The sequence below is a fragment of the Sebastes umbrosus genome, chromosome 3 (genome assembly GCF_015220745.1).
Source record: "Sebastes umbrosus isolate fSebUmb1 chromosome 3, fSebUmb1.pri, whole genome shotgun sequence".
In the NCBI taxonomy this organism is placed as follows: Eukaryota; Metazoa; Chordata; class Actinopteri; order Perciformes; family Sebastidae; genus Sebastes; species Sebastes umbrosus.
The window spans coordinates 22,601,723-22,628,440 of record NC_051271.1 but is presented as its reverse complement, the minus strand read 5'-3'; the positions used below and the strand labels follow the sequence as shown (position 1 = coordinate 22,628,440).

The window sequence follows — 26,718 nt, the reverse complement described above, 5'->3', positions numbered from 1 at the left end:
AAAGCTTAGGGGGCCACATTTTACCTCTACTACTGGATCCATACAATGATGTTTTTACAGTCATCAAATACTTAAAAAAAAAAAGCCAAATAATAACTAGGGCAAGAATACGCAAAATTCAAACTGCTATCTTATAATCTTCACATGTGGGTCGGCCTATAGTTAAGCCATCTTTGTGCTTGCGGTGCCACTAACCGAGGGCTGTATGTATGTATCCGTGTACGCTTTGATAGTTTGTTAATTGGACTTAATACAAAATGGCAGAAACGAGAAAACAACCCGCACCATCATCTCGTCCTCCCTGTGGCCAGGAGACCACCCACCGAGAGGAGAGCCGTCGGGTCCAGGAGACGGACCCCCAGTCAGCTGCTGCAGCAACTTGAATTCAGCCACTGCAGACCCCGGCCCGGGAGTCACAGCGGGTCACCTGTGTAACGGCAGCAACAGAAAGTTTGCTGATCCGTCAGGTAGTCGGGGTAATCCCCTGGCATCAGACCCCTGGAGCTGATCGGTTTGCACTGGCTAAATTCGAGCTAACTGATAACTGGGGGTCCGTCTCCTGGAGCTGCCGCACATGGATGCATTATCGAGAAGCCCTCGGGGTAGTTCTACTATTCGTGCTCTCATGCTGGACTGAGCTGGACACACTGCTACGTTCACAGCTAACAACCCCACACTCATTGCAGGCACACACACAGACACTTGTCGGTTATCGGTTAAGAACATTTTTCAAAATGAGCATCCCTAGTTTAGGTTCACCGCTCTCATCAGCATCGTTAGCAGCAAGCGGCTGTTTTCAGCGCGACAGCTCTGATAAACCCACTGTGCGCTCCCTGCAGAGGGCCAAATGGCAGACAGAGTAACCTTGCTACTAACTGGTGGGACAGTGGCACATTTAGACACTAAGGAGCCTAAGATTTCCCTCGGGAGTTGGTGGAGACCAAAACAGAGCTAAATGAAGAGGGAATATTGGACTTATATTTGTCAGGTGAACACAAAAATGACTCCAAATGAATGGTAAAATTGCTCTCAAGTGTAAACAGGCAACTTTTGCCATATAACTTTATAAGGTGATAATATATCAATGTTGTATTTATATCTTGTTTCACTGCCCCCTAGTGGCCTAAAAAATAAATAAATAAATATATGCCGAGGGCATATAAAGTTATATGGCAACTTTTGCCATATAACTTTATAAGGTGATAATATATTAATGTTGTATTTATATCTTGTTTCACTGCCCCCTAGTGGCCAAAAAAAAATATTTAAAAAAAAAAATATATATATATATATATATATATATATTATGCCGCTTTAAGATTAGGGAAACATCACAGGTTTTAAAAAATAAAAGAAAGCTACCATTAATTGTTGGACTGCAAAGACACGCAAACTCTATTCTTCTGCATGATGATGGAGTTCACTATACGCCCATCCTCAAGGCTTCTAGGCTGAGGTATTCCAACTCAGAGGTGCTAAAATTTTACTTTTATGAAGCAATTTAATGGTTGCAAATTGTGGCATAAGGGGTGTTGTTCGATTATTAGGATTATTATTTGTTGTTTGATTATTGCATGCCTTTTCCAGGTCTAATATATATATATATATATATAAATAGGCCTAATATAGGCCTAATATATCATCATAATCTGCCTTAACACAATGCTCAACCATTTCAGGTCTTATTAACTATTTTAGGAAAAGTGTCTCTAAATAAAATGTCACAGACAAACAAGCAGTTCTGTATCAGTCGATAAAAGGTAATTAGTGTATCCTGAGAACTGTTAATGCTTTTATTTAGCCCCACGCAGAGATCAAATAGAAAACCGTCTCACAGTTTGTATACCAGTTGAGCTGCAATCCAAGTGCAGTTTTTTGAAACATCTTTCATTATCTCGAGTGGTGAGCCACTTGTTCCCTCTGAGCGTCTGCAGTACAGTGTGTGACATTTAGTAAATCCTGAAGGCTTCTACCTTTTGTTGTATGCATTTAAACAACACATTAAAGCCACAATGTTCCTTGTGGAACCTGTCACATTTCCCAGGTAAAGCAGATGAATAAATAAAGTGTAGCTGTTAGTGGCTGAAACAGTCCCCCCCCACCCTTTCTTTGTGTGATTTGCTGTTGCCTTGAGTTAGATCCTGATCTCTTTGTAGACCATCTCCCAACAAGCATTGACCTTCTGCTCCGACATGTAAAGAGCTCCACGAGATCAGAAGAGGGAGGGGGAAGCTGTGAATAAAGGCATCACCACTGCGAGCAGCCAAGAGACTTCATCCACTTCACTCCACACTTCTCTCCCTCTCCCTCTCCTCTCCTCTGCCTCTCAGTGCAGCTTCGTCTCTGTGCTCAGTCGAGGAGCCGGAGATACCTCGTTGGCGGCACAAAGGAGCGGCTCTGTAATAAAAACAGCTGTCTCTGGTGGTCTCGGTGTAATTGGGATTGTTAACGTGGAGAGCTCCTGAGGGAGGCTGAGAAGAGTATGTCTTTGTGTAAAGCACACAGACACCTCTGCAGCACTCCTTGATTCGGATGTAAGTAAGAGAGCGAGGAGGAGGAAAAAAAGCAAACAAGTCACCTGAGTTATATCAAGCCTCGCTTGCATGTGCGCTCTCTATTTTACTTGGGCTTTACTTTTATTTTTAGACAGTGCCGGTTTATTTATACGTAGTAAAAGCTCCTTGAAGTGAGAGAAATCTTTTTTTCTTGCACAATTCTACTGAGGGTTTATGTTTTTTAAAGGCAAAGTGTGACTGCACCTTCCAGTGTTGAGACAAGTGTATGATATTACCTCCAATTACTGATGACACAAATTGAGGCCAAAAATATTGTTAAAGTGGAAGGGCATTTAGCAGACGATACAGTATAACATTTTAAAAAGTGACAACAAAACCAAGTAAATAAAAATGTGATAGGGTAGCACGCCCATGATTTCAAAATCAAGGAGGACAAAATACTAGCATTACATTTGTTTAAATGGCTCACATCACACCAATTGAATAAGTGAAATGCTTTGTCGTCCTTGATTTTGAAATCTGGGATGTGCTACCCTATCACATTTTTATGCTTATTGGACTCTGGGTCTATAGCACTCCACTGTGAATCCCATTGTTGAACCTCCTTTATCAAAATAAAAACCAGCACAATCTCAAGAGTGTGATGTTCCTCATTTTGGAGGCTTTTTTTATATATTTATATATTTGTTATACAGTAAAATAATTCGGAAGTGCCTTTGTGATAAATGTATTTGGCTTTCCTCAATAACACCTTGCCATTAGTTAGACTTATTTATTTATTTTTGCTAATAAATCATTTAAAATACTAATTTAAAATGTGCATATAATGTCTTAAACAAAAAAATAAATAATTAATCATAACAAAAATAAATCTACATTGTATGTTATTTAAAACCATTTCTATATTAGCCAAAAGCAGGTGTGTGATTCTTCCTGAAATATCCAGGATTTCCCACTTAATTGTGTTTCTGTTTGCCATGGCAGACCCTTCAAAGGTGATCCTGTTAACCACTCTGACAAACTGTCCTCCCTCAAAAACGTGAGAAAAGCTGCTGGCACAGATAGTAAAAGCCTTTAGGTATATACCACAGCGAACACACTCAGGAAAAGTGTTGAAAATGTACTTCAAAGTCAATTGCTCGGGAGCAGCTCCGGCTGATTTATTTGACTTAAGATGTACTTTTTGTGTGTGTGTGTGTGTGTGTGTGTGTGTGTGTGTGTGTGTGTGTGTGTGTGTGTTTCATTGTGGATGAAAATTTCATACACCAATTTAGAGGTGGTGAAATATAAATGATTTCTTTAAAGTTTCATCATAAATCAGTCTGTCGGTATATGTGAGCAGACACTGATTGCTCCTTGATGTCTCCTGAGCCTGATCTCTGGTGTCTCCATGGTGTCTCCTGGTGACTGGAGGTGGCTCCAGCAGCGCCTGTTGGCCAACATCCTCCTGCAGCTGGATGGCTCTCATGCAATGTAAAAAAAAACGCCATGCATGCAGCAACCAAGCCAGACAGGCTTTCTGTCGCATTAAATGTCTGCGTGCGTCAAAACAACAAGAAAACGAGAACTGACATGGCGACGTATTGAGGAGAGCGCGTCTAAAGCCACGTTAACGCGTCTAACACCGGGAGCTCCATGCGCAGGCTGCGGCCACATACCGAGGAGGCGACGTGGAGCCTATAATTAAGATCATAACACCATATTTAATAATATATCTAGTGAAACCAATCTTTAACTTTAGAGCGATTTGTATTATTAACACATTTAAGGTTATTAAGGGGTCAACCCAACTGTCTGTCAAAGACATTGATCAGTGCTTCATACAAGATGTCACACCTTCCTCTCTGTGTGTGTGTGTGTGTGGTTGTGCGTGTGTGTTTGCGCGCTATGAGTGTGTGTGTGTGTGTGCGCGCGCTGAGTGTGGTTGTGTGTGTGTGTGTGCGTGTGGAAAGAGAGAGAGGTGTTTTGAAAAATTAGAGCCATATAGGAAAAAAATATATATATGTTTTCCATACCATAATATTTTCTAAGCTCGGTCATCATAACAATTATCTCATATAGGACTTGACCATATTAAACCAATCAGACACCACCTTGTTAATTACAACCTGATTACATGTTTTAATTACGTTACTGATGATGTGGCTCAATTAGAGGAGAGATAAGATAATAACCTGCTATGACGAGCATAAAGATTTGCAATTAAATTATTTTAAATATCCATTTTTTTTATCGTTAAGTGACTATACTGACATTTTTTTGCATGCAGAAAACAATACAAAATAGTACAAAATATGTTGTAATTTTCTCACTAAGTTTAGTCATTTATTTCTGGTATTTTTCCACAAGTTTCTTCAACATTAATAAAAAATCGTCACATGCAACAAAGGAGGAGAAATTGCAGGCGATGATGTGAAACATTTGCTATATAGGATATAGATTTAAATAATAATCTGAACAGTTGTCAATCATTTTAGATTATTTTAGTTTTAATTGTATTTTTTTTTTTTTTTACCGTAGGTGTTATAATAAAAAATAATTTTAAGATAATAACTTATATTGTGCCCTCTGTGTTGTGGAGCTGTCCATGGTATTCATGAGAGATTATTTGGCACAAGCGGAAATCTATTTCCAATATTCAGCAATAAAATATTTTTCAGGGGTGCAATAAATCGGAATAAAAAAAAAAAACAGTGTGAACTTCATATGAAGACGTGGTGGTGGTAACAAGGTGTTGGTGGTAAAGAAGTAGTCATTTTGAAATAAAATGCCTTGTCGCACACTGCCCATGCGCAGAGTCCCCAGCGGCGGAGCAGTGTGGCTAATGAAGAATAATAAATCATGAAAGGGTTTTTCAGGTACAGCTGGAGAGAGTGTGTGTGTGTGTGAGAGAGAGACTACAGAGCTGTAGAGAGAGAGAGAAAGGATGTGTGTGTGCATGTGTGTGTGAGAGAGAGAGAGTGAGAGAGAGAGAGAGAGAGAGAGAGAGAGAGAGAGAGAGAGAGAGGAAGAGGAGGAGAGAGACTCAGTCTGCCCTTCGCTTCAGAGCTGAGGCAGTTCGTGTCCCCGCAGCATTCAACCTAGTCGAAGAGGTGTAACAGCACAGAGACTGTCACCGACATTACTTCTCACTTACGGTCATTTTCAGGACGGAAACTTTTCACAAAAAAAACCCAAAGCAGGTCAACAACAACGAAAGAAAGCGACTTGAAGTATTTTGGAAAATCCTAGGAGAACGGAAAAGAAACTTTTTTTTGTTTTCCTTTTTTTTTCCTCTCTCTTCTCTGGCGTCGTCTATGAGGAGTTCTGTTGGTGCCACCAACCAACAAAAAAAAAAATCCAAGGCAAAAAAAAAAATTCTATAATACAAGGTGGAGCAGGAGAATTGTTTTTTTTTTTTTTTTTTTTTTTTTTAAACAATTGCTCCACAACAGGAAAAAAAAACCAGGTATACTAGCTGCTCTCAGTTGCGCATGGCTCGTCGGTGCCTCTCATAATAATAAATAGATGTGATAACTCCACTGTTGGACCGTCTTCTTCTTTTCTGACTACACTTTTTATTCGACAGTGACTTGAGATTCCTTCGAAGCAGCTGAAGCAATTGGGCTTCTTCAAAACTCACCGAACCGAGGAGGGCGGAGTCTTAACTTATTTAAAAGGAACTTGCCTCGGCTCGAAACGCCCGCAAATATGATGATGATGTCTCTGAACAGCAAGCAGCCTTTCGCTATGGCTCACGCCAGCTTGCCCGAGCCCAAGTACTCGTTGCACTCCTCGTCGTCCAACTCCAACAACGCGCCGTCGTCCTCGTGCTCGTCCTCCCGACACAGCAACACCATCAGCAGCAGCTCGGAGGCGATGCGCAGAGCCTGTCTCCCAACCCCACCGGTACGTATTCTGCATAATCACTTGCTTAAAGGCACACATTTTTTGACAGCCCACTTTTTTTTTTTTTTTTTTTTTTTTTTGCTTGATGTTTTTTTCATGTCTGCACAGCAAATCACCCAACACCTCCATATTTTTTTTTTCCCTCCTCTCCTCTGCACAACTTATGTATTCAGTTGGCTTTGCCTTTATGCGTATTAATTTTTATGACCTGGGATGTTGCATGTGTCTTGTTTTGTGTGTGTGCTCCTTTTTTTGGGGGGATTTTTTTTCTCTCATTCTGGAAATGTTTTAAAAACCAGGAGGAGTGGTGGAGGATAATTCCCTTGCTGACAGCTATGTGTGCTTTCTATTTGCAATTGCAGAGCAATATATTCGGAGGCTTGGATGAGAGTTTGTTGGCCCGAGCTGAAGCTCTAGCTGCGGTGGATATAGCCTCGCAGACCAAGAGCCACCACCACCCTCCACACCACAGCCCCTTCAAGCCGGACGCCACCTACCACACCATGAACACTCTGCCCTGCACCTCGTCTTCCTCCTCCTCTTCCGCGCAGCCTATCTCTCATTCCTCCGCATTATCCGGCCACCACCATCACCACCACCATCACCACCACCACCAGCCGCACCAGACGCTGGAGAGCGACCTGCTGGACCACATCACTCCGGGTCTGGCACTAGGAGCCATGGCGGGCCCGGATGGCTCCGCGGCCGCACACCCTGCACACATGGCCGGCATGAACCACATGCACCAGGCGGCCATCAACATGGCTCATGCACACGGGCTGCAGCAGCACATGGGCATGAGCGACGTGGACGCAGATCCCAGGGACTTGGAAGCGTTTGCAGAGAGGTTTAAGCAGAGACGGATCAAATTGGGTGTCACCCAGGCGGATGTAGGGTCAGCTTTAGCCAGCCTCAAGATCCCCGGTGTGGGCTCCCTCAGCCAGAGCACCATCTGCAGATTTGAATCCCTCACTCTCTCTCACAACAACATGATCGCCTTGAAGCCCATCCTGCAAGCGTGGCTGGAGGAAGCGGAGAAATCGCACAGGGAGAAACTTAATAAACCCGAGTTGTTCAACGGCGCGGAGAAAAAGAGGAAGCGCACGTCGATAGCCGCGCCGGAGAAGAGGTCACTGGAGGCCTATTTTGCCATTCAGCCTCGTCCATCCTCGGAGAAAATCGCAGCCATCGCAGAGAAGCTGGATCTGAAAAAGAACGTGGTGCGCGTCTGGTTTTGCAATCAGAGGCAGAAACAGAAACGAATGAAATACTCTGCATGCGTCTAAAAACAAAACAAAAACTACACCCAAAAAGACTTGGAGACAATTTGTATCATATTTCCTATCTCACACACCTTTTTTTTCCAATCATCGATGACTTTGAACTTCGAAATATTCCTTAAAAAAAAAATGGACTGAAAAAGAAACTCCCCCATGCACACAAGTCACACAAGTCTTTTGACTCAAGCTGAGAAGGAGAGATGTTGGAGGAGTCCAGTAAAGAAAGCATCGTTTGACAGACAGAGCAAGTAAGAGACCACATGTTTCCACACTTCACCTTTCTAATGTCAACGCAGCAGCAGGACTCTATATAAGCTTTCATTTGTATTCATGATTTCAAAAATGAGGACTTTATATAGTTTGCAGAAAAACACCCCCAATGAAAATAGCATTATTTAAACTCAAAGCACTTCTTGGTTGGTGTTTATATTTTTGGCTTATATAGGATAAGCTATTTTTTTTCCACACTTCACCTTTCTAATGTCAACGCAGCAGCAGGACTCTGTATAATAAGCTTTCATTTGTATTCATGATTTCAAAAATGAGGATTATATATAGTTTGCAGAAAACACCCCCAAACGAAAAAATAGCATTATTTACACTCAAAGCACTTCTTGGTTGGTGTTTTTATATTTTTGGCTTATATAGGATAAGCTATTTTTTTTTTCCTCCGAGTTTATATAACGATGCAGTCAAGACATTTTATTCAGGGTCCATGAGGAGGATTAAGAGGATAACAACACTATTATCTTGGAAAGCTAATATTAATATTACTGCCAAATAATCCCTCTGTAAATTAATAATTTACTTGTCACACACTTCATTTTGTGTCTAAATGTGTAATTAATTCCACTTATTTTGTTATACATGTGCAAGTGAAAGGGATCTGTTTTCAAGATGCCCAAGGGTTTGGATTAAGGTAGGGTTGTTTATTATTATTATTATGATTATTATTATTATGATTATTATTAGGCCTCAGTATATGTGGAAATATCGAAATAGTGACTCACGTGTAAGGATTTCATAGAATGAAATGAAATGAAAAAAATATGATTTCTTGCCCGGCTGCAATAAGTTTACAATCCAGCGTGGGCCGGTGTCTTATGAACTATTTATTGAGTGAGGTCATGTTTACTTCATTATATATTTATTGGGATTCCCCCCACCACCTCCTCGGTTTGCTTGAGAAAATCAAATCCTGACAGCAAGTTAAGAAACGTGTTGTTCTGGTTTTAAAAGGGAAACGACTGTGGAATAGAACAGTCACAAATTTATTTCTAAATTCTAAATTCTACATTCTAAATTCTAACATTTGAGATGGTACAATCGAGATATATATGAGATAGTATTCTCTTTTTAAAAATGATTTTATGTATGTTTTCTGCTATTTATTTGTATAAATATACGCGCATCATTATGAAGTCGTTGCTTGTTAAAAAAAATCACCTTGTTTAAGTAATGTTTTTTCTTGAAGACAAAAATGAAAAACAGCTTCATGGAAGTATACGTGTATACAATGTAAATATTTCATTGGAACCAGTCGATGCACATAAATATATCCGTACAGGTTTTTGCTGTATTGCTGTTTTAGCTGAGGTAACTTATTTCTGTAATGTATGTTGCTTTTTTGGGTTCCTGGTTAAAATTATTCTATTAATTTATTATACATCCATGTAATTTTAATTTATTTAATTATTGAACTGCAATATGTGTTTCATTAAAGAACAAACTTTAACATTTAATTGGACGTTTTTCCATGACTACACTGTGTAATGTGGCTCACCCAGACATATTAATATTCTTTTATTTATTCATCTATTTATTTATTGATGAGGGAGGCTGGGAACGGTTTAGCTGTGGGGCTGCACAGCTTTTAAATAGACATTTTTGTGGATTCTTTTTGGCTTTATTTGACTACAAATATGGCCATTTTGATTTTTAAAAAGGTGACTTTTGCAGTTACCAAAAAGGTGTTGGGTTTGATCTTGCACACTGCCATGAGCCCTGTTGCCCATGAGCAAGATACAACCACAAACACACCCACAATCTGCTCTCCCACTGTCTGGGTAATATTAGAGATGAATAACTATAAATGTAAAATGTAATTATAATAGCTATTTTGCCTCAATACCATCCTCCTCCAGGCCTCATAATAAAGCAGGGCCTTATAAAGGAGCCCCCTTTTCCATCAATGTTAAAGACACACGTGGCTCCTCTGCTCACTTTGCTGCCAGCTTATGCAGCTCACTGTTGCCTTACCTGAGAGCAAATGCTAATATTCTATTAGAGTCTAATCAGGGGGTCTGTGGAGAGCTGGATGGGTCCCTGGAGCTCAGACTTGCCAGATGTCAGCCAGCCAGAAAAACAGCTCGCCTGCCAACGTGCCCCTCTCTATTTAAATACACACTCAAACATGCTTCATGGGCTTTGAAGAGAAACCTTTGGTTGGAAGTTATGGTTATAGATATGAGGAGGAGGAGGGTAAAAAAGAAGAAGAAGAAGGGAGCATTTTGAATGTCATGTCCATAGCAGAGTGGCTGTTTTTTGGGAGGCTGACTGGTTGGTTGGTTGAGAGCTGAGCAAGTGTTTCAGCACCATGGACAGAGACCTGGGAGGCTGCAGCAGCCAGACATTAGCATTCCTCAAACCTGTTCACACACCTTTACACTGATTATTTACAGCACCTGGAATACATCTGCATGGGATTATTTTTGGGGGTAATTTAAAATTAGGGGAAGAAAGGTGCCATATAAAAAAGTATTAATTTTAAAGAAAAAAAATAACAGTCAATTAGAAGTTTTTTTTTTTATATATTCAAGGTTGTTTTCATATATGCAATCCACTGTTTGTAATTTCAACAGTCTATAAACCAACTTTTAAGTAGATGAGCTCTATAGACAAACCCATCAAGTACACTATAGAGAAAACAACCCCAACATTCAAAACCAAAACAAAACCAAGAAAAGAAGTAATAATAATAATAATAATAATAATAATGACAAAAAGAAAGAGTAGAGTACAAACAACAAAGCAAACAAAAAAAATAATTAGAAGTTTTTAACTTCTATCAAGTCTTTTTATATATTTTTTTATAATATAATCATGAAATATTATCAGCACTTCCTTTTCTAAAAGTGTCACATGACAATCAATTAACTTCAAATATTTTTTAAAAATATTCTCAATTAATTCCACCTATATCCTGCCTCAATATTTATCCAGCTTGAAACCCTTTTAATAAAAATGGCAATAAACTGGAGAAAAGACGACGCCTCCATAAACCAAACATGCTCAGCCCGCCATCCTCGTGACAAATTAAGAGTATCAAAACGAGCCTTATTAATGAGACAGCGGTGATGGTTCATCAATTAAAAGATGCTCCTGGTGAGTGCTTCTAATTTCCCCTAAATGAGCCATTCACTTAATACGTTAATAAGAGCGAATTATTAAATTACACATCGAATTATGAAAACCCAGATAATTATGAGGAGCGAGTTAAGTAGTCATTAAGCTCTCCCTGTTAATTACCGCTGGTCAGGGAGGGCTGCCGAGTGGTGAGGGTCTCATCGGGAATTGAAATTAACTTTATGCAGTGAGCATCGCTGCTGCAGACACACACACACACACACACACACACACACACAGAGAGAGAGAGAGAGAGAGAGAGAGAGAGAGAGAGAGAAGCAGACAGACATACAGACAGCAGCAGCTTCTCCACCAACCAGACTGCCTGCTTTCACTTTCACATATTGAGAGAAAATCGATCTGGATTCTTTGATAGTGAATCAATGTGGCCCTGCATGCTCTGAAAACACACATATAAGGCCTGAGCAGCACAATGAAAGAAAATCGAAGGTCTTTTTCTTTTATATATATATATATATATATATATATGATAAATATATGAAGCAAACAGTTTACTTTAAAGGTCCCATATTGTAAAAAAAAGTGAGATATTCACGTTGTTTTATTGTAAAGCAGGCTTAAATCCTATATAAATACTATGAAAGTATCGAAACACTCAATCCACAGGGAAATACACACAGCCTGTATTCAGAAACTCTGCAGTTGAAACAAGCTGTCAGGATTTTTGCTCATTTGTGATGTCACTAATATACAATATTTAGACCCTTGACACAATTTTAAACATAAACATTCTAAATGTGTCCCAGTTTATTTCCTGGTTGCAGTGTATGTAAATAACATCAGCTGACAGGAAGTACACATGGACCCAAGCTGTTATCTAGCAATGCATTTCCATTGCAGTTCCATCAAAATACGCTAAAACGGAGCGTTTCCGACAGAGGGTAAATACAGGTATATTCAGACAGACAGTATGAGGAAAATAAAGGTTTTTTTTAACATTACAGCATGTAAACATGTTCTAGTAGAAACACAAAATACAAGTATGAACCTGAAATTTAGCATGATATGGGACCTTTAAAGCCACACATGTGCTCCCATGCATCGTGCTGCTCCATCCATATACATTGAAACGTATACATAATAACACCATGGGAGCTTTCTACAAAACGAAAAGGGCAGCCCTGTTTCCTTTTGTTATAATTACGCCCTCTGTTTTATTTTTTCTCTTTTTCCCCCCTGAACATTTCCCCCCTCTTTCACAGGGATACTGATGAAAATTTAATGAGGCCAGGGACTGTCGGAGCTCCGCCTGGGGACCCGAGAGTAGAATATTTTAACTGTACATTTACGCCAAGTGTCTGCCTTCAAAGACGCGCCTCATGCTCTCGGATTAGACGGAGAGTGTGTAAAGCCATGAATTGAAACGCGCTATAATACAACAAGCCCCTTTATTTATCATCTGTTGGCTCTGTGTCTGTCTGCACCGACACTAGATTGTGCAACACCCCGTCAGATGATGGCTGCATGCGTGGATGTGTTAAAGCCTGCGATCGCCATTTGATACTGTCGCCAATCAGTTGTTGTTGATGTAATATTAATCAGCCATCAATGGCCATTAGTTTGTTAAGTGTTTTCCCACAAACCAATCGATGCATGGAGCAGCTCTGGATGGCTAGAGGAGGAGAGATTTTTTGGTGGGATACTTTTTTTGATGTAGGATGCAAAAAGGAGGCAAAGCCACACTGGATCTGCCAATGAAACAGCTCCATCTCTCTCTCTCTCTCTCTCTCTCTCCTCTCGCGCTCTCTAATAGAATCGCACGCGCGTAACAGCCACGCGTGCACTCATAATAAAACATAAACATGAGAGTTGATGCCATGCATGCAGGGGTACAGCATATATACTTCTTGTTCAAATACAGTATTTCACCAACGAAAAACATTTAAAATCCTCGCTTTTTTATGCTGATTGAAGACCGAGTCGTTTTTTTAATGAAACCACATGACTGTGTTATTATTATTATCACATGGGTTCATACAGGATACATGTGAAGTTTGAGTCTGAACTGGAAAAATGAAAAGTTTTGGTGATTCCGTTGCCATACTCATTTACGCACGTTACTTTATAAAAATTCTGAAAATTGTAATTTAATGCTGAGGTTAAAAAGGTGAAAGATTTGGGGTTTTTTTCTGCTATGTGTTGCAAAAAAAAAGATAAACGAATATTGTCCAGAAATATAACTTATTAATGCGTTTATGTGAGGAAAAAGAAAACAATAGTTTTTAGAAAAAGGCCTATAACCTTTAATTTGAAATGTAACAGAATAAATTCTGCAAACATTTGAAAATGTCCAGACACGCAGAATAATAACGTCCTTATTAAAAATGTATGACATCGATGTATTCACAGTGCTTTCATTTTGAGTTGTGAAATTTAACATCGCGTATTTTTTTCAATGCAAGAAATAAAAAATAAAAAAATCAAGTTTTTTCAGGTGCACGTAGCCTGCATCAAATCAAAACTTTAACATACCGAAAAAAAATATAATTTACCGAAATTTTGAAATTTTCATTATGATTCAGAAAATAAGGAATTACTAAATAAATAAATAAATAAAAAAGACCCTGTTAATTTCATGCCATTGGAAACGTTCGCAGCCTTCATAAGTGAAATAGCTCAGGGGCGTGATTAGAGGGGGGGAGCTGAGAGGCCACATCACCCCTGACATGTGGCTGCCACCAAAATAATGATTTGGATGCATAACCAAGTTTCTACCTTTTCCCCGGAGCCTTTTCATTCATTTCGTACATTTGTTATAAATAGAAGAGTCAAATTTTGTTTAATTTCTATAAAAAGCCAGCATTATAATTCTTGGTTTTGGTAGATTATTTATTGTCTGTACAGTTGATGTCATTTTGTGAATTTGTAAATTTTATTTTTCAACGTGAATCTAAATGAATATTCAAATGCTTTTTGCTTGAGGGGGAATACGGTCTACAACCCGGCTAGACTGTTGCAACACAGCTATCTCCAACATGGCAAAGGTGTGTTTTAGACTTTATCAAGGACACATTATGTGTGTTCAGTAAATTTAGTTATTTGGATGCCAGTGGGGTTTATCAATATAGATAATAGTAAATAATTCAACATTAAGTCCAGTCCAGAGAATGGGACTGGGACCAGTTGTGCTGCGAATTATAGCTTTTTTGGATGAAGTTTATTATGAAATTATGATTATTGTGAAAAATAAAACTGACCTCTCTCCCCACCACCAATATTAATAACCTTTTGCAATACTTTTTCTCACAGCTAGGGGAGTGTGAGTGAGGAACACATTGTACTGTTACACTAGTGTCCATGTAGGCAAGAGGAACAAATGCCTTTCAAGGAGAAATATTTTGCAGACATAATTTTATTCGTATATTTACTGAATTTGTCATTTGGTGCTTGTGCTTGCGTGTTGTTTAGACTTACAAACAGAAAATGCCTGTCCATGAAAATAAAGAATTAAGTCAGATGACGTCTCTTGACTTCTCAGACGGAGGAACAAGAAGGTTGGTTCAGTTCAGAAAAGTCCAAAACATCTTTGCATAATTTAAACTTTTTTTGCTCTTTCCACGCTTACTGTTTAACTTAATGGACCAGACCATTTTAAATCAGAACCAGCAGTTAATTATTCAAAGAGGGCAAGACGATCAACTTTACAAGAATTTGCATAGTGACAACCAAATACTCATCAAAATAAAAATAATTCAGATGATTTAATCATGTGATTCCCATTTCTTTTTTACCATAACACATTCCTTATTATTTAACATTTTTAAAATATTGTATTGATTAATAAACAGTATTCACTGAAGTTTTAATGACTAAAAAGTCTTAAAATTATCTAAAGGATCATTTGAATAATAAATGATAAAGTTTTAAACAGTTTTCTGTTATTTTCACATTCTGCAAAAGCCAAAAACAGTGTATGTACTGTTCCACTTTATACTTTATATCACAAATTCACACCGTGCTAAAAAAACTTGCAGCATCACAGAAACACCGGTTACCTTAAGACTGCAAAAACAAGATAAAGCAGGATAATCTCATATAAGATAAATATGATTAAATTGTGTTTTTATAAATGATAAAATTAAACTCCATTGTGAATTACTTGGTACAGAATTGAAACATCTATTTGGCCTTGTTTATTAAAGCATACTGTGTGTCAAAAATATTTATGTTAAAGATATTTTATATTATAAAATTAAATAAAATATTATGAAAAATCCCAATGAATGTGTCCTATTAACAGCAATATAACATCTTCAGTCACTCAGACAGGATATTCAATCTGAATGCTGTTTCCTGTAGAAAGATTACATGGGCGTATACACCAGGACCTTTGACATCAGAATGACAGATCTTAATCTGTGGATTCTTCATAATGTGTATGAATATTAACTAAATGTGTTCATCATTTAATTCAGCCATGTGTACTCGGTTATGTATTATGACCTAATGTGTAAATTGATGGCATCAAAGTGCCTTCAGCCATCAAATATTTAACAACATGGGATACACGTTTATGAACAGCGAGGTCTCCTCCTTGCATTCCCCTTTTCACCAGATCTTCCTTCTCACAACCACCGAGTGTTCAGACTCGCTCTCGTTCTCAGAGGCTGTTTTGGTGTTCCGAATGAGTAAGTTGTAGACCTCGTAGAGATTGGACCTTAATGAGAAGGTGGTAGAGCTGTCTAGTGGATGTGTGTTCATTGGGTTTTGACAGCCGTGCTCTGTTGCAGATCTATTAATCATACCCACAAGGAGTGCTACTCCCTCTCTCTCTCACTCACTCACTCTCTCAGTTTTCAGTTTATACAGAACAGAATCATTTACATAAAGTCCTTAAGGCAAATAACTGTTGGGGGCTCTAATTTATATCTGATCGAAAATTAGCCGTCATTATGCGCACCATTAGCTGCGTCTTTAATGTGCTTCTAAGCACCATTTGTCAAGCAGCTTGTTAATATCCTTCAAGTCTTTAAAGTTGAGAGCTCATTAAAGACTGCTGTGGCTGCTCTGGATGCTGTTTCATGAAATTCGGTGGGAAGGGACGGATCATTTAAAAGTTTTTTTGCATTGACATTGTCCAAAAATAAAAAAAAAAAGAGCAGATGATATACAGCATGAGCATCCTGCTTCACGTATTAGAAAACTGAAAGACAAAATGCTCAGTTTTAGAGTAAGAAAATGAATTTAGGCAAAAGTCTAATTGAATATTTGTTTACAATACGATCACAGCAGCAGAAATATCTATAAAACTGCTTATTATCAGGAAAACAAATTCTCTTTTGACCGTGTAAGACTTTAAAGTGAAAATAAATTGTTTTCACAATTGATAGTCAAATAGACCTGCATGTAAACCCTGCACTGAGAAGGCTTTCCATAGTTGTCTTGCCCACAGCCCATAACAGGAGACCCTCACAGGCCCAATCTTTGCCTATGGGTAATGGGAGTTATGCTGCTTTATTATTGGTTAAAACTCCAGTGTCCTTAGTCTTTTTTCCTCCCTCCAGTATAACAGATTCCTCCAGGCTAAAGCAATAAAGAGAGTAATTAGAATGCTAAAGACAGATGTAAATAAAGGGAATGAGACAGTGGTGAGGGATGAGGCGTCTAGGTCACACACTCTCATCAAAAACCCAGTTGGTAGCAAATGACACAACGTTCAGTGCCAGAGGCCTGGGGCTACGACTGCAAACCAGAGGACATAATGGACTAAATTATGGCCTCAATGGCTATGCATCTCAAAGCACCAATAAGGACACACACACTCACACGACACACACTCACACGACACATATACACACACAATCTCAAACACCAAACACAAACACAGATCTACTGTATGATCGGATTAAATCTATCTAAAGCATTACGTGATGCAATGATTTAGAAAGACGGGGTCGAGACCCACAGGTGGGTCGAAGGAGATTTTATTTTGGTCGCCAAATAAATTAGCAGAATTTCTTCCAGTCTTTTATTTTAACATTTATATCTGCAGTTCACTTTTGAGCCACATGAGGGAGCCTGGATGTTCGTATTGTTCTGATAATTGTAGCCTGCTTATTACATTGAATCTAATAAGGCGAATATTTCGAAGCTTTGACCGTTGCCACGGTAATCGACCTCAAAATCGGTATTCGAATGCTTCGTTTTTTAATCGAAGTACGTTATAATTAGCGATGCACCGATGCCGATACTGATTCAAATAGCTGGATCGGGTATCGGTGACAATGAAGCAGATCTATTAAATTCAATTCTATGTTTATATACTATATACTGTACATCATATACTGGCATTTTAACTCCTGTTTAAGCTTTGACCAATTTGTTGCCGCATTAAAAAGGTTTACATTTGTATTGTAATCCCTGTTAATTTTGAACAAAATTTCGCCAAGTTGCTGGTGTACGATTTGTTATTTTAATGATAAATAACAATTCACTAAATTTATATCTATCTAATTATTTGTTACATTTCGTTTTACAAAGTTAAGAAAGCAATATTTAAGTCAAGCCTGATGTTGCCTTACACATAAAAGAAGGATCCCAGTCACTTCCACACAGTGAGGCATACAGCTTATTAATTAAACACTGGTATCAGATCGGTACTCGGTATCGGCCGATACCTAATGCCCTGGTATCGCTGTCTGTATCGGGACTGAAAAAGTGCAATCGGTGCATCCCTAGTAATAATAAAGTATAAATCCCCAATAGTCCATGAAATAAGGAATTATTCTTTATTTATATTCAACATTAAATATTATTATTAGTTATTCTCATATAGATATCGCTGTTTGTTATATGTAGAGGTGCATGTGTGTAACCACGGCCGCAAAGCTTCAAATACCTTTGAATATTTCTCACCGAAGCTTCGACGACCCTAGAATCTAAAATGAAAAGCTAGCTTAGAGGAAAAAAACGACACCTAAATGTATATTTGTTTAACTGATGAGAGGAAATTAAAATAATGAGATAGCCTGTTAACTCCACCTAAATGTATTTATTTGGTCTCATTTATAAAGTATTTAACATGTGTATTATGTTTTCAATAACACGTCCATAAAACAAAGTTGTGATTTATCAAACGTATGTCTTCGAAATAGCTGGTTTATCTATTCAAAATAATATAAGGTGATGCGGAAATGGCAGTAAATTGGTCAGAAATGTTCATTTACGCCCAAATTCGCTCACGATTTATAGATAAGGCCTATTGTGAATTGGGTCGTGATGGTTTGTCATTTTTAAAAGGTGGGTCCCCTGAAATAGAGCTTTGGAAGCACTGATGTAAAGTATGCATATTATACGGTATATCATATAACAATATGCTCTTATTATTCAGTGCTCAGTCACACCCTCAGAGAAACAGTGTAAACTGACCCCCATCGATAGTCCACTTAGGTTATGAACTTCCATTTTTGAAGCTTCTGTCCGGCAAAATGTACTTTTTGTAAAAACAAAGTATTTGCAATTTTGCTCTGACACAGTTTGAGGCTTTAATTTGATTTGTGGTTTACTTGTTTGTTTATTCAATTTATTCAGAGAAACACAATTTGGAAAATAAAATGATCAGTATTATTTTGGATGAATAGGAGGAGGAGATGTGTCAGAGTGTGTGGAGGCAGACACGAGCAAACATCAACACTAAACACTATACACTTGAGATTACATGCATGGAGAGGGGGTTGGGCTAATTAAAATATTTGCATTATTAAAAATACATTAAGTACCAGAATGCTATCATATTTAACAACATGAGACATGAATAAATTAGCCAACTTTTGCTGATAAAATAATGGGCTTCAAGGGGAATTCCTGTAAGTCACCGACACAACGATCAGGTCGGCAAAGCCGCAAGAATATTGAATATCCAAATGAATCATTATTAATCATTAAACTTAAATCATGTCAAGTCCCTGTGGTTGGCGTGAACTCCACACAGAGTTTTACAATACGGATACCGAGGCTAGAGAGGACAAAAATCACAGACACTCAGTCTCCCATTAGACTGTTTTACACACTTTGGATCTCGCCTCGTTAATGAGACGCTCTATAAGTTTCCCAAGCTTCCCACACACGGTGCTTTATGTCTGTTCATCTCTCTTTTATGTGCCTCAGTTTGTGTGAGCCACAAATCACTACACCACGCTCTGCACATTATGCAGAGACGCATACTGTACATGGATGTATTGTAGCGCGGGATATCAACGTTACAGATTTATGATACGCTTTGTTAAAAGCCAGATGGTGGTAATTGCTATTAGCTCTGCTACCTTGCTCTCCTTGTATAGGCTCCTGTTCTGCTCTTGTCGACTCTATCATACTTCCAGAATTTAAAGTTGTAAATTCAAATGCTTAGAGAGCGCTGGGTGATATGGATAAAATATCTTATCTCTAATCTACTTAAGTTTAAGGTTTAAGGAAAGATCGTGGTTTGGGTTAAAATAACACCGGAAGTGCCGTAACTTAAGTACGGAAGTTACATGAAAAAGAAATCAACGTCGACTTCTGGTTTCACACGGGGTATGATCACCAGTCTCCTGGGCGACAGTCCGGTGTTTAAAGACCGGCCCATCCACCCTGATCTTCTCCCTACGCAGTGTTTGTCGCTCTTTATACTTCCTTGTTCACAATCCAAGGATATGAATTTATTTCATGGGATATACAGTATATGAATTATGGTGCATTACTTTTCGTAGGTATAGCTATGAACAATTTATGAGAACAGCCTGTCATGGTACAGATCATTTTATCATTATGGTACGTTTTCTGGAAATTCAATTGAGAAACCTTTTAGAAATAAAATAACCACATGATCTATTTTTTTTGGGCTCATCCAGTAAATTAAATACCTGACAAATCAAGGTGCTTCATCAAATTGATGAAAAACCATGTAAATTCAACATTGTCATAAAACAGTCCTGCTCACTGAGTTGCAACGTTTCCCCAACCAGAGATATTAAATTGATAGATGCTTCAGTATAAATGGTACGGAAAGATCTCTGATGGTTGACCAACTATGAAACAAACTATGGTCTCCGTATCTACCAATTTGGGTGAAGTATAGAAAAAAATTATAAAAATATTTTTTTAAGCGGTGTTCATTTAGGCAGAAGAATACAGAGGAGGAAATCTGTGTCATACATCTAAGTAAGACACTAAAGGCCTAAACAATACGTGAATAACAAAAACATGGAACGCAGAACAGTTACATAAATAATTAATTAATAGACATACAGTATATGTACAATCCTGTCTACTTAGAATAAAACAATATTTCACCCACTCAGGTCTTACAGAAAATCTCCAATCTTCTCCTGTCTTTCTGATTTTGCTGGATCATTTGTGTGTACTAAAACCATAATTGCAGTATTTCTGACAGCACTTGAAGGCAGCATTTAAAGGCATTATCCAGGGTACAGATTGTTAGCTGCCAATCATGCTGGAAATGAGCCACCAGACACATTTCAGCCAGACATTCCCATCTACGGACTGCTACCAAAATGCCACGGACTTCGTACAAATATGGAGCAACTCTAGAAAGGACAGCGTTTCCTGGACATAATTGTAGATTTCTTTATTTTACTGAAATTATTACCCATATATAATGTGTCAAAAATGACAATGTTTCTGCTTGACCATCAAGTCCCCATTACAGGCAGTATGTCAAATGTTGTAATGGAAATGAGAGGTATATTGCATTTTTATTGCCTATGACAAAAGTTACATGATCTTGCCATGCAAATTCTTTGTTGGAAGTAATGTCTCAGCAAAGCAAGTTGATGCCACCCGCTATATTAGATTACACTGTGCTGTTGAAATGTGTGCTTCTGAGGTGCCTTTGCAAAAGGTTGATTACTGTGCATATATTTCACCTGCCGCTCTGGGCTATTATTGCTCGAGATACAGACTATAGTCAGCACCCTGATGGAGCAATCCTAAATGGTCAACGTCCCTAGTAAAACCATATAAAGTGATTCAATGCGAACATAAAGAAATGTTAACGATCGTCAAAGACCTTTGTGTTGGATGGCTTTCCTTCCAGTTAGTCTCTCTTTCTCACTCTCTGCTGTCCTTTTTATTCCCGTCTCACTTTCCGTGACCGTGTGCAGATTGCACTTTTTCTGAGAACATTTTGAGGAAAGCAATAACTCTGAAACTGACTAAAAGAATAAGAATCAGCCCCCAAAAATAACCATGTTGCTGAAAACCTAAAAAAAAATATATTCCATCGTCATGTTTCTTTAAAAATGCTAATATGGATGGTGAGCTTTGCCGGGTAGATGCCTGTGTATCTCAGTGGCTGTGCTGTGAAATGTGGCAGACAGACATAGTTTCTGACCTCTATATAGCAGTGTGGAAGGACCTCAACAGCTGTAAACAACACTGCAATCAGTGTCCCATCTGCTCCCATGTCCCACTTGTGTGGATGCCTTTTTGCCATTTCTTTCACCCTCTGCCAAGTGGCTGCCTCAGGACATCTAACCCAGAGAAAAGAGCTCATTTACCCAAGGAGGAAAGAAGCAAACTAGATTTCTGAGTGCGTTTGCTGACAGGGAAACTTGGTTGTGGCAGAACTGAACAGAGTTAGACGGATTATAATGTGCAAAATATGCCATTTTACAAAAACAACAGTTCATCAAACTGCACTAAAACGTCACTTCTGTGATAAATTAAAGGGGGCATATTGTGAAAAAACTCACTTTTTCAGTGCTTGTGTACATACATTTGGGTATCTGGAGTGCCTACCAACCCACAAACTGTGAAATAAAACAACCCAGTCGGTTCTTTGTGGGCTGCGTGGATCAGAAAACATGCGATTCAACAAGCCATTCAGATTTGGCTCCCCTTCCTATGTCACATGCAGGCTCATTAAGAATATATCGCCCACAGCTTAAAGAGACAGGCGCTAAAACGGAGCTTTTCAGATAGAGGGTGAATACAGGTATGTTCAGACAGACACTATGAGAAAAATAATGTTTTTTTTTTTAACATTAAAGCATATAAACATGTTCCAGTAGAAACCCAAAACACAAGTATGAACCTGAAAATGAGCATGAGATGTCCCCCTTAACATGGAAATAATCAGTGATCATCTAAGACCGAGCTGCTAACCAGCTATCACAGCAGCTTTTATGTGTGGATTTAACCTCCATTAACCCCTGTTCAGGCTAATGATGCTTCACCGGGATTTCATGAAGTGGATACTTGAGCTACACCCACTCCAAAGGTAAGTGGTGTGACTAATGTTTTGTATCAGTAATAAAAACCCACTCAGTGAATCTACACATTTACAATGATAGTGATCATTTTCTAGAAAATACTGATTATAAGACTATTTACGTCTTTATGCATTTTTGTACGCAGATAGATTAACTAATTTCAAACCCTGAGTTTTTGACCACTGGTCGCGCTAAGGAGCAATGTTTATATGAGTGGGGTTTTTTTATGTCGTGCATTCAGACGCACATGTACTGTATGGGTGCAAGTTAGTGGGCAAAGCAATACACATTCCTGCCAATGGTTGCAAACTATTCCACTGATCTGCAGTTGGTGGAGGGAAGGAAGCCACAAAGAACCAAAGCAATGAGCCAGCAAAGACTGTGAAGAAGACGACTGCTTACAAGCAAACATCGATGTGCGATGCAAGAAGAAAAAAATATATAATTTACGAATGTTTTATGAAAAGGAAAATCCATTCATCACATTTTTTTGGGCTTTAAAGAGTAACTTAACACCCCCTGAAAATCTTGTTTTCACTGACCTCCAGTGGTTTAACTTCTCACCTTGCTGCAGTGATATAGCAACACGTTCTCATCACATGCTGCCACTGTGTCACACCCCTTGGCGTCACTTTAGGTTTTGGCATCAAAACCACTATAGTTAGGTTTAAGAAAAAACTACATAGTTGGGCTTAAAACTACTACGGTTGTACAGTGAAAATGAAACTCATTGTTGTGAAAACGGGAAGAACGAACAGCTAATTGTAACGAGAAAGTGAAAATGAAAGCACGGGACATGAACAGCGGTCTCATGGATGAAAGCCTTGTGTTTGTTGGACCCATCCACCCCCCCACCCCCTCACACCGGCCCGGTGTTTCTCTTTTGTTTTTTTAAACCACATCACAACACATCCGGCGCACTTTCCCTGAGCGTTTACTGTTGCCGTTAAAGGAAAGCCCGGCGCGTTGCATCGGTGTGGTATCACACGCCGACTGCCGTGACACTAATCGGTATTTGACGCCAGAATGAGAATGGATTGGACGTAAAGGTGTACTTTAGGACCCCATGATATCACTGCTGGGTCTGGTCACAGGTCCAACATAGCACACTTATGACCTCACCCAAACACACCACTCAGAGATGCTGGGTGTGATCGGAGATGAAACAAAATAGAAACTTTCAACCGGAGAGGGCGGTGAACAAGCCTGGTGTGAGTTACTCTTTAAGGATACACACAATACGTTCTGGTGTCAAACACAGATTTTTCTAGCACAATCTATGTACATTGTTGGAATCAGATCTGTTCATATTAAATCAACTACAGTAAATAACGCTTGTCATGTTTTCTTATTCGCCTTCTTTTAGTTCTTTAGTTAAAGCCTTCAGTGCCTGCTATGAAGCTTAAATACATGCATAGACTGTAAATGGGTAAAACATATTTGATAAGGATTTAACACATTATTGTGCTCATGATGTTGAGATTAATTAAATATTTCCAAATATTTGGGTGCTTAAAGAAGCTTTTTATTTATAATTGTTTACTTTTTGTTATTTAATAACACTTCACAAGAACAATACCAAGATACAATGGCGAAATTACAAAGACCGAGACCCAGAGAGTGCATGCTGATATTTCTAGAGTACTATTGGTCTTGATATGGATGTAAGAGTGATATGAAAGCAGGGCATAAAAGGGTAAAAGAAAGTTGGTTTAGGTAGGTTGGGGGGATTCAACAGTGAAAAGAGGAGTGAAAATGTAATTTTACAGGAATGACTCCATGTCAGGGATGTCACAAGAACCGGAACTTCGGTACCAAGTCGATGCCAAAATTCTAAAAAAGTTACGGTACTCTTTTTCTACAGTACCGAAGGTACCGTACGATGCCTGTAATGGTCATTGGAAGGGATGTGACAGTGAGGAAAATTGATTTTTTTTTTTTGTTTTTTTTACCGTGGTATCAAATTTAGTATCGAGAATCGTGGAAATTCACTGGTATTGGTATCGACTGCTAGATTTCTGGTACCATGACATCCCTACTCCATGTTCATCTATTTTGTCAAGTTTCTTGTAACTTTAAGGAGAGTTGGTGTGATGGGGACAGATATGGGAAAGGGGAGGAGAGACATCGATGAGCAGTAAAGGCCTGAAGGACAAGTAGGATAGCAAGAGCAAGGAAAAGTGGGTGTGGAGAGAAGACCATATAATAATAATAATAATAATAGGAGCAGTAATATTATCATTAATACCACCATCATCACCACCCCTACCTTTAGCAAAAATAGCAATAATAACAAACAAAAAAAAATCAAAAACAATATAGGAAGTCATATAATAATTTGGAGCTCATCCAATCAGATGATTCATCAGTTAGTTGAACAAAACCTTATTCAACAACCATTTAGATAACCGGTCAAACAAACCAGTAATTAAGAGAACTGATAAGGGGCTCTGGGAAACTGCGATGGGCACTTTTAACTATTCAGTGAGGATTGTATGTAAACGTGTATGGGTAGGGTGTTCCATACAGACAGGCTTGTGTCTCACACAGCTTTCTGGACTAATAACTTTTTGATATCTCGTTCATTACAGCTCCAGTATCGAGTGAATGTTGACCATGGTAGCCAATAAAATTAGGCCCAGGTAAAAATAAATATGAACGTCCCATTCTTGGCTAAACATCAGGTAATGCAGCCACAAAACCCGTTGTGCGGTTCGAGGGATAAATGATGCATGATGATGAAGATGATCAAGAACACACGCTGCCCTTGTCAGCTCGATGCAGAGAGGTCATCGTGCCCCAATCAACCTGCCTTTCTCTGCTCTCCAAATAATTGCCTTATGTTTCTATAATGAAAGTATAACATCTTTACAAGCTCTTCATTCAGGGGTGGGCTAAGGCAAACTTTGTATTCTGTATGCATAATCCATGTATAAATATGCCTCACACCAGAGCCCTGTGTGTTATGTGATTTGAGTGGGGGTCAGAGCCACTTGTATTCCTGTGGGTGGGATTGTGGAATTGCAGGAGATTTGATTGGAGCATTATCCCTACACGAGGGCCCTCCAGAACTCCTATCTGTTGTTCCCCCTACTCATTTACTTTATCAGTGCACTGCTGTAATATACATAATTCAGACAACCGGGGAATGTCTTTGGGCTCCGAACCACCTGCTGGCTTTTATTAGCTAATTAATGGTGATTTATCAGAGCTGCTAATTTGAGTGGGGCCGCTTGCCTGCAGGAGTCTCCGAACACCGTATGAATTCTGATGGTAATTATGCTTATTTGATGGGCAGTTTGCTAAAACAAAAAGTTCTGTCTTTTCTGCCCCACAGGGATGGAATTTCTGCTCTTACGAAAGACGACCTTGTGTGATTTTTTTTTCTCTGTCTCATTAAGGTCTCACACACAGTTCATTTTAATACTTAAATTCAAAACAGCTTTTTTTACCTTTTTACCTGTAGATGTGTGTCCTTGGGAAGGTCTTTTTTGATGTCCTTATGTTTCAAGTATATTTACTGTTCAAGGACCACAAATTCACCTAAGGTTTGAGACTGGATATTTGGACAGCCTTATGGGAGAATATTAATATCAATATGCCCAATTTACTTGTACCGATGTGTTTTAAAAAATACTGCAAACATTTCTGATGCATTTCACATTTGAACACATTTCATGTACTCGCTTTTGTTTGCTGTCAATATAAACGTGACAATGGTAAAAGGTACGGTCAACCATGCGTGAATGCAGGCGAGTGACCATCGTCAGCCGAGGCGATATTTGTCTGAAAGTCCACACAAATTCAAAGATGCAAATCTGTTACACAACCGTAAGTGAATGCTTTTTCGCCCCTTCACTCACATAGAATGGAAGTGAACGGGAGGCGAATGTTAGTTTAGCCCATGTGTGACCGTGCCTTAAAGGTTCAAATAAACCACTGTCTCAATGAAAAAAGATATGCAAAAAAGGAGACATGGATATGATTGTTAAAATTTGTGAGGCAATGTGGGTTTTCAGAAGTCAGGAGGCTTCTCTTCTTGTGGGTGACGGTTGATTGACAGTAAGCAAAGAATAACTGTGCATGCAATGATATGCAAACAAAGGTTCTACAGTGTGAAGGACTGTCAAGCAGGTAATTGTCAAGTTTGTTGCTCATGTCAAGCAAAAATAAACTGCAAAAAACTGGTTTCTCAGAAAACCCAAAAGTCCTGATACCCCGTTTAATGATGGGTTTGCCCTTCTGTGTGTCTTTTCCCTAAAGTCAATGTCATCTTTTAATCCTAGTCACTAAAAATTTGTAAAACCATAATCGTCATAAAGTGGTGCAGGAATGAGTCCTAAAACTCCAGGTAAAAACCAGGTAATGAGTACTTTACTCATTTTAGCACTTCCGGTT

At 38.8% G+C, this 26,718-nt stretch overlaps 1 protein-coding gene and 1 long non-coding RNA gene across 3 annotated transcripts in view; one reads left to right on the top strand and one right to left on the bottom strand.

Moving 5' to 3' along the window:
- LOC119485667 overlaps positions 1-26,718 on the bottom strand; it is a 178,290-nt gene that overhangs the window by 91,713 nt on the left and 59,859 nt on the right. The gene's annotated exons all lie outside the window — the stretch shown is intronic.
- On the top strand, positions 4,432-9,423 carry pou4f2 (POU class 4 homeobox 2). The gene is made up of 2 exons (XM_037765402.1): positions 4,432-6,404; positions 6,767-9,423. The coding sequence occupies exons 1-2, from the start codon at positions 6,207-6,209 to the stop codon at positions 7,688-7,690; spliced, it is 1,122 nt and encodes a 373-aa protein (XP_037621330.1). The 5' UTR covers positions 4,432-6,206; the 3' UTR covers positions 7,691-9,423.